The sequence below is a fragment of the Tetrao urogallus genome (genome assembly GCF_951394365.1).
Source record: "Tetrao urogallus genome assembly, chromosome: 1".
Taxonomy (NCBI): Eukaryota; Metazoa; Chordata; class Aves; order Galliformes; family Phasianidae; genus Tetrao; species Tetrao urogallus.
The window spans coordinates 180071910-180081096 of NC_136813.1; the positions used below are offsets into that span (position 1 = coordinate 180071910).

Consider the following 9187-nt stretch of genomic DNA (forward strand, 5'->3'; position numbering starts at 1 on the left):
TCTTACACAGCTGGACTTTCCCCTTGCACAGGGTCCCAGTGTGACAGAACAGTGAGCAGGGCCATCAGCAGCGCGAGGTGGTTGGGGGCAAGACCACCCCGTCTGAGGTAATGGGGGCGGGGCTGCCTACGGTGTGATGCGAGTGGGCGGGGTGGAGCCTGGCAATGTCTCTAAAGGGGCTGCCTGGGGACTGGGGGTACTAGGGGTTTCTCTAGGACTTGCAGCCTGCTCTGTGGTCTTCCAGGATGTTTGGCTTGCAGGTGGACTGTGGCTTGTTGCTGGAGCCCCTGGGCTTCATCAAGGTCCTCGAGTGGGTGAGTGGGGCAGGGAAGGCCCTGGGGTTGGCAGTTTGTCCTTCTGCTCAGAGCTTGGCTGTGTAGTCCTCAGCAGGAGCGTGCTGGTCAGCTGCCTGTCTGTGTTGTGCAGCTAGGACTGGCTGCTCTGCAAAGAGGTGCTCCTCAGGTCCTGTCTAGGAGGGAAGAAAGCACTTCTGCAGATAAATAACACGATGTACTCATCGCTGCTGTTACAGCAACTTGGGCTGCTGGGTGGTAGTATCTTACATCCTGCTTGTAGGAGCTGTGGAGTTTCCATACTTAACAGAGGGCAAGCAGGAGCTACTTAGAGATACAGCTTCTCGCTGTGTCAGCATACAGTTGTGGATGTCTGAGACTCCTAGAAGTGCTTATTAATTACAAGAGATGCTGTGCTGGCTTTCCCTGACAGCATTCAAATCAAAATGGTACTTTCTCAGTAGAACTGAGTAGAGTGTAAACAAGAGTCTTTGAAACTGACTTGTTTGCTTTTTTTTCCCAATTATTTCTATAGAAATACAATGCATTGATTCCTTCTTGCTTTTGCTTTAATGCTTTTTTTCATTAATAACTTGTTTGCTTAGTTCTTGGTTTTTATTAGCTTCTTAATAAATTAATTTCTTAAAAAATTAATTTCTGCTAAAAGACTTTGAGCTCTAGTGGTGCGTGCTGATGTCTTTGTTTCAATTTCTAGATTTTTTCCATCTTTGTTTTTTCAACATGTGGAAGCTTTCATGGTGAGACTACCCTTCTAGTTTCCTGCAGGGGTGTGGTGAACAAAACAGTTACAGCTGTGTTTGCTTATCCATTCAGGTGAGATTAATCTGTTCAGTTGTTACTCATATACACTGATTATTTTTTCTTCACTTTATCTAGCTTTCTCCTTGTGAACAGCTCACATATACAAACTAATATTGTGAACCTCTTGACTTGATCTATGGTACTTGAAGGGAAAGAAGAGAGTATTAAGTTATAATGGCTGAAATCACTGTAGTCATTGGTGTGCTGTGGAGGCAAGGAAGTAAAGGTGACAACTGACTATTTTGTTTTGCTTTACCCTAAGCTATGTTCTGCCCATGTGGGAAAGCTATATAAGGTGATTAATCAGCAGAACAGTACAAGTAATCAGGGGTCTTTTCACAGAATCAGAATCACAGAATTGTAGGGGTTGGAAGGGACCTCCAGAGATCATCGAGTCCAACCCCCCTGCCAAAGCAGGTTCCCTACAGCAGGTCGCACAGGTAGGCATCCAGGCAGGTCTTGAACACCTCCAGAGAAGGAGACTCCACCACCTCCCTGGGCAGCCTGTTCCAGTGCTCCGTCACCCTCACTGTAAAGAAGTTCTTGCGCATGTTTGTGCGGAACTTCCTATGCTGCAGTTTCCGGCCGTTTCCCCTTGTCCTGTCTCCACTCACCACTGAAAAGAGTCCGGCCTCACCATTCTGCTCCCCACACCTTAGATATTTATAGACCGGGATCAGGTCCCCTCTCAGTCTTCTCTTCTCAAGGCTGAACAGACCCAGTTCACTCAGCCTTTCCTCATAGGAGAGATGCTCCAGGCCCTTCACCATCTTCGTGGCCCTCCGCTGGACTCTTTCCAAGAGATCCCTGTCTTTTTTGTACTGGAGAGCCCAGAACTGGACGCAGTACTCCAGATGAGGCCTCACCAGGGCAGAGTAGAGGGGGAGGATCACCTCCCTCGACCTGCTGGCCACGCTCTTTGCAATGCACCCCAGGATGCCATTGGCCCTCTTGGCCACAAGGGCACACTGCTGGCTCATGGCCAACCTGTCGTCCACCAGGACACCCAGGTCCCTCTCCGCAGAGCTCCTCTCCAGCAGCTCATCCCCCAACCTGTACTGGTGCATGCAATTATTCCTCCCCAAATCTTTTCCAACCTTAATGATTCTATAAGATTAGCTACAGTCTTAACAGCCCCTTTCTTTATACACAGTTGATCTGGGGACCCAGGTACAATTGTTTTTGATGTGCTGTTGTCATGATATCTTCATGCAGAGGCAGAATGGAGAAAATTAACTTCGTAGTTTATTCCACTCTAGTCTTTCTGAGGTTGTTCAGTACGTGACTAAATACTCTACTGCAATTGTAATGTAAACGCAAGCTGCTTTCTTGGAGCATGAGGAAGAAGGCTTATTCTTTCTTTTAACTTTGGCACAATCATAAGAAGTGTATGTGTTACTTTCATGTTCAGTAAGCATATGTGTAATGATAGAAATGGATTCAGATGCTAGAATGTAAAGACCTCTCCAGAAGCATAGAGCTTAGTCACAAACCTCAGTGTTGTAGTAGCACTTGGAGGAGAAGGTAGGCATCTGAAATGCTTCTGTGCTGGTCATTGAGTTGCTACTGGTTGCAAACTTCATTGAGCTTCCTTTGCTTGAAGATCCAGTGCTTGCATTTGTGTGTAGATATGCAGTTGTTTCATTTTAAGTCTTGCCCCTCACCTTCCGTCCACCTTTAAATGCTAGCCTCCAAAATATATTATGTCTGCTTCCAAACTGGAGCTACTTTCTTCAGTTAGTTGAAATATAAGGTCAACACTTCTCTTTAAGCTACTGTTGCATATCTCAATGTAGGAACAATCTTCAGAGATCTGTGTACCTTTGTATTATATAACTGATAATGTTATTCAAACAATTTTTCTTACAGTCTTAAACAACTAGCATGCTGAAGGAAGCAGTGGTGTTGTGAAGCATGACTGTATGAAGTTTCCTCTGCATAGTAGACTATTACTATGTAATATATTTTATCTTTTCCAGGTTGAATACTGTTCAATTTAGTGCACCAGATTCTAGTCGCTGTGGTGGTACTTGGACTGACATCTATCTTGTGGGCAACTTCTCCTCTTCTGCACAATTCTTTGTTACGCTTGCAGCATTGGCTTTCCTCTACTGCACTGCTGCCCTGGTAGTATATATTGGATATAAACACGTGTATCAGCACAACAGCAAGTTTCCACTAACTGTGAGTAATAAGTATTTCCATGTCTTTTTGTACTTCTAAAAAGGATGGAAAATGCTGTTAAGGCAAGCCAAATATGAGTTAATGTATGAATACTCGGTAGTTCCAAAAGCTGCATGGACTGTGAACCATGTATCTTGGATGTGTGGCTACAGCACTTAAGCAAAAGGAGGAAGGAACCCAAAGTCCTTTAATATCCATGGCATCTTGTCCTATACATCTACTGAAGTGAAGACTAGAATGAAAGTCCTCCTAAAGTGAACAGTATCTTCCCTATAACTTATCTTTATTATGTATTTGAGTGTACAGTTATTCCATGGGGAGAGGTCCTTCCTGTTAGTCACTGGAAACTCCCCCTCTGTAGAGCATCTGCTGTACAGATGTGATACATGGAGGGAAACTGTTACCCTGTGGGTTGAAATCACCTTATATACCAAAGCCCTGATCCTTACAGTGTTTTTGGGTATGATCTGGAATATATCTCAGTCCTAGTGATCTTTTCAGCTAAACTTTGGGATATCAGCAATCCAGACTGAAATCACCCTGCTACCCCAATTTTGTGAGACTTTAATTTTGGTAAGTGCCAGCTGTCTGGTTTAGAAACAAATTTCTTCCCAAGGGTAAAATTGCTTATTGCTTGATAGATACAAAAGGCATACGTGATTTAATGGCTGATACACAACTTTATTACCCATGTTGACTTGTAATTACGAAGCTGTTAATGTTTGTGCTTGTGTTCACTAGTACTGATATGGTTATTCTAAAGTAGTTGACAGTCTCTGCCTTATTCTGGTGTGTACTTAATTTCTTTTAAATCTTCTAACAAGTACTTCTCTTTTGTAGGACTTAGCTGTAACTATTGTAACAACCTTTCTGTGGCTGGTCAGTACTTCTGCTTGGGCAAAGGCACTTGCTGATATCAAAATATCAACAGGGGCTGGCATTATTCCACTAATTGACTCTTGCAGAGCTCCAGAAACAACTTGTCATTTTGGCTCTGTGACCAGCATGAGATCTCTGAATGTGTCTGTGGTATGTATGTCTTATGTCATGCAGTTCTCAATGAATGTTATAGAATGCAGATGGTAGCTGAGAAGCATATTCTTATTACATGTGTTGATTTTAAAATTGCTTTGTGGGGATATTGGTTATACTATGATACAGTGCTTATACCTTTTTTTAAAAAAAAAAAACAAAAAAACTCCTCTCTTCTTATAAAGGAATAGAAACAACTTGAAGGATTTATCTTTAGAGTTGTTAGATATGATAGTTCCTAGACGCATTTAAGCCTCCTTGCTATTTCTGTCTCTAGCCTGTAGCACCTTTAAAATGTTTCTCAGCCACCCAAATGGCTCAGACTGCTTTAAGGAGGAAAAACTGTGCTTCCTGCTCTGTCTTCTGGTACTGAACTTCACTTTTTAAAATCAGCTGTGTGAATTTTTACACCTCAGAGGTTCCTTATAAGATGGTTGGCATAGAGTGCTCACGTGCTCCTTGCAGCAAGGTAGCTCTGTCTCACTGTAAGATCTTCCTAATGAAACTTGCTTTCCAGAACTCAGTGTTATTTTTCATTGTCCCACTATAGTGATCAGTTGTGTGCTCTGTATGTGCAGAGGGAACTTGTATTTCTGTACAAAAGACAGAATATCAACTATCTGATTTCCAGAGAAGTCTGTTTAAAATATTCATAATATTCTGGAGTATATGCAGGTATCTTCTGTCATCTCTTTAGTTTGGAGAGCTGTTTCTGGCTTGTTGAGAAGTCATATTCTGCATTGTTGGGGTGTTATTTTTGTGGTGTTTTTTTGTTTTTTTTTTTTTTTTTTTTTTTGTTTTTTTTGTTTAACCTAACCTCGCTTTTTTTCTTGACCTACAGGTATTTGGTTTACTTAATATGGTTTTGTGGGGAGGAAATATCTGGTTTGTGTACAAGGACACCAACTTGCACAGCCAATTAATCAGAGGTTCTCAAGTTCCAGGGACATATTCAGCTCAAAGAATATAAGAACAAGATTATACTTTGAAGTGCTGCTACTTTCGCATCAGACTGCCAAGAACATGGAGCCAATAGGATTTATTTCAGTAATAACTGATGGTACAGACTTCTGTTTCATATGAAGTGTTACCTTGATGTAGTCTTCAATATTTCAACTGAATTGTTACCTTGAAATATATTATGCCTTAACAAAAGGCTGTACAACCTTGTGCAATATTTCTGAGAGAAAATGTTGAGGTTGCCTAAATGCTGGCACCTTGGGGGGGTTCTTTAACCTCATAGGAGGGATGGGGAAGGAGCACCTGTGTTTGAGTTACAACTGCAGCCTATCTAGTTCTAACAAGCCTTTACTGGAAAAAAAAAAAAAAATGAAATGCAAATACAACCAGGACATGTGAAATCCCAATAAAAAATGTAGTTGATCTTCTTGGTAAGATGGACACCATGCATAAGCCATCTGCATAAAGCCTGGAGCTCTGTCAGGATTGTGGACGTCATGCCTAGATTTGCAGGTACTCCCTTCAGATTACAGCATCAACTCTGTCAACAGGTCTTTTTTGGAGGGCATTAATTTGTTTAATATTTGGTTACTGTTTAGTATCTTAGGATAATCTTCAGATGAGAACTGCAATATTTCAGTGTAAGTTCACTTATCAAAGGTGTGTGTGTGCAGAAGGTGACTTAGTCTCAGAACTTGCTCACTTGTATTGTGGACTCCAAAGCTAATATTCTAGTGGCTAATATCAGTCTCTGCTCCTTCCTCTGAAGGATATGTACAGTCTTTGCACATGGAAGGGTTGGACTAAAGCTGTCTCAATATATGGAAGTCTTCATTGACTCTGCTCAGCTCACTTGTATTTACTGAGAGCAATACTTGATGGTTTCTGTGAACATCTATGTGAAGATACCTGACTCTGAATTGCCTAGATACAGTTTATTAGACAAAACACATGCTTGTTAATCTTATCTTTAAGCTGTATCACGAAAATAAGCAAAAAGTATATGATGCAGACTTAGACTGTTGACTGTACAAGAGCTGTATTTCTGATAGTAAGCTTCTAAGTATAATAAAGTTAGTGTGGCTGCTGCAAAAAGAGGGTGCCTTGTGTCCTTACTGCTGTAATAGATGCAGATGTGTTGGGATGTGGCTTTAGCTGCTTCTGACCTTGCTAGCTGAATGAGGTAGCTGGTGTGGAAGAGCAGTTAGACTGATGCCTTGAATTGTGTTTTAGTGGGTGATTTGGTTGGTTTGGTGTGGTTTTTTTTTTTTTTTTTTCTTCTCCTTTTTTTTTGGGTAAAGATTCTATCTTTGAGAGGACCATCGCTTACTTGAGCAGATCATGTTTACCTGGTGCTGTGCAGCACTTCTGCCAGCCTGTTGTATGGGGCCTTTTATTACTTTTAACTGTCCAAAGTTTCTTTTGAGTTTTATTTCAAAAGCGTTAAATGCAGTGTTCACATGGCCTTTTTAAAGGACATTGTTTCTTCCCAGTTCAAGGATAAGGGTTTTGAAAGCTATGGATATCTCACCATTTCCTGTTTAATGATGCCAACTCTGACTGATAAACAGGCAAGCTGGTTTTATTTTTATAATCACTCAGGAACCAAGTACTATATCATCTTACAAAGGCTTGTTTTGAGGGAATGTGGAAGAAAAGTAGTACTTGATTTCAATCCACACATCAGGGGTATGACACGTAAAATCAAAATGTAGCCTCCTTGAGACCTTCTCCTCAGTAGAAAAGAAACAGTGAGGTGTTGGAGCAGGTCCAAAGAAGGGCAACAAGGCTTGTGAAGGGCTTGGAGAATGTGCCCTATAAGGAGTGACTGAAGGAACTGGGGCTGTTTAGTCTGGGGAAAAAGAGGCTGAGGGGAGACTCTATTGCTCTCTTCAACTACCTGAAAGGTGCTTACAATGAGAGCAGGGATGGTCTCCTCTCACTGGTGACAGGATGAGGGGAAGTGGCCTCAAATTGCACCAGGGTGAGTTTAGGTTGGATGCCTTTATAGAAAGGGTTGTTAAGCACTGGAATAGGCTTCCCTAGGAAGTGCTTGAGTCCCCATCCCTGGATGTGCTTAAAAACTGTTTGGCTGTGGTGCTTAGGAACGTGATGGAACATGATTTAGCAGATGATTGTTAGGGTAGTATGGTTAGGTTGAGGTTGGACTCGATGATCTTAAAGCCTTCTCTGATTTGAGTGACTCCATGATCCTGTGCATCTCACTTCCACTAGCTCAAGGAAGCTGTTTGCTGCACCTTCTGGTAGGCAAGGTGCAATTCTCAGCCTAAAAAGGCTACAGGGTGGGAGAAGTGAGATGTTGAACGGGCTACACCTGTTACAGGTTTGTTCAGGGTTTGGTATGTTTGTTTTTTTTTTTTTTGTGACTTTGTGGATTTTTTTTTTTTGGTAGCAACAGTGATTTGTTGTATGTTAGTCTGCTCTGTTTGTTTAACTGGTGTTTACTGAACACCTGGGTCGATGCCAGCTTTGGAGGTGTTCTTTAGGACCACCCAGTATAAATTGCTCTGCAGATGCTTCCTTCTGAAGGACTGATAAAACTGTCAACGTGTTTCACTTTTGGCAGTGCTGTTGGTCTTAATATTCAAAAATCCTCAGGCAGTCAGTGGTTGGTGTTAATGTAGTGCTTGACTGAGCTGTCTCCACAGCCTTGCTTGGGTATCTCTTCTGTGTGAACTGCCAGGATGTGTATGCTGTTAGTAATGTTACGCTCTTGGCACTTTCTTTGCATCAAGCTTCACAAAATTATTCCTGGCTGGGTTAGGTTTCTGTCATTCAGTAGTCTTAATTGGGTCTTGAAGCTTCACTGGCATTACTGATGTCAAGTGCTGAGCCTCATCTTGCCTTTCATCTCTGCTACCAGCTGGGTCATGCCCAGCAGAATTGCATTGGGCTATAAATAGTGTGAATCTTGTTGAAAGGCTGCAATTACGATGCTCAGGCGTTAGCTAATGCAGGGCATGAAGCTTTTATCAAGATTTAAAGTATGGAGCCAGATAGCTGATTATGAATATATGGAGGCATTATTTTTAAGTGGTCTTGCACTAACTGTTCTCCTGTCTTCCAAGATCACATGCCAAAAACAACCTCTGTGGCGTCCTTTCTAACCTCTTCTCTTGTATCATCAATTCCATGCCCTAAATATTAACCTCAAACCTGAAATTCTCATTTCTCCTTGAAGAGATTTCTTTAATTAAGGGCTGTTGTGACAGTTATCACCAATGGCTGCCTTTGCAACAGTATGCTTATATCATGTGTGCAGATGGGAAGAGGAAAAAAAGTGTTGGTTAAAAAAGGGGGGGGGGAAAATACAAATAACTTTGCTACTTATAAGGTTTTTTCACTTTGGGGGAGGGGGGGGGAATACCAAAACTATTGGCCCTTCTCAGTGTTCCTGGTAGAATTATGGACACTTGAGACTAAGATTTAAAAATAATAATAATAATAATAATAAAAAAAGCTGTAGGATCACTACTACAAGCTTACCATAAAGACAATATTTAGGTGTTAGAGTAATTCCATTGCTATATCTTTAATTTTGGAGCAAACTGGTATTTGTGACTTGATCAAAGCTTGCACTGCTTTGAGCAAGGTTGAACCAAGCTTTTTTTTTTTTCCAAGTTCTATATTGTTTTCTTTTGTCACCTGGTGGATGACTGTTTCCCTTTGTACCTTGTTTTTCTCTTTTAGCCAGAGGCTCCCTGCTTGCATCATGCTTAATTCAAGCACATATTGAATCCTAAGGTCTAAAACTTCTGAGTTTGCTTATTGCTTAAGGAGAGAAATAGCTAACTATAGACTAATTAGGCTCTTCAATCTTATAATTCTTTAGGACTTAAGGTTATATACAATGTGTATTACTATTTTTCCCTTTA

The 9187-nt window shown here is 41.4% G+C and overlaps 1 protein-coding gene across 1 annotated transcript; it reads left to right on the forward strand.

Annotated features, from left to right (window-relative positions):
* Positions 1-245: 245 nt before the first annotated feature.
* SYPL1 (synaptophysin like 1) lies at positions 246-5301 on the forward strand (the record flags this gene model as incomplete). The annotated part of the gene is made up of 5 exons (XM_079549626.1): positions 246-314; positions 1009-1127; positions 3095-3299; positions 4140-4328; positions 5173-5301. The coding sequence occupies 5 exons, from the start codon at positions 246-248 to the stop codon at positions 5299-5301; spliced, it is 711 nt and encodes a 236-aa protein (XP_079405752.1).
* Positions 5302-9187: the final 3886 nt, after the last annotated feature.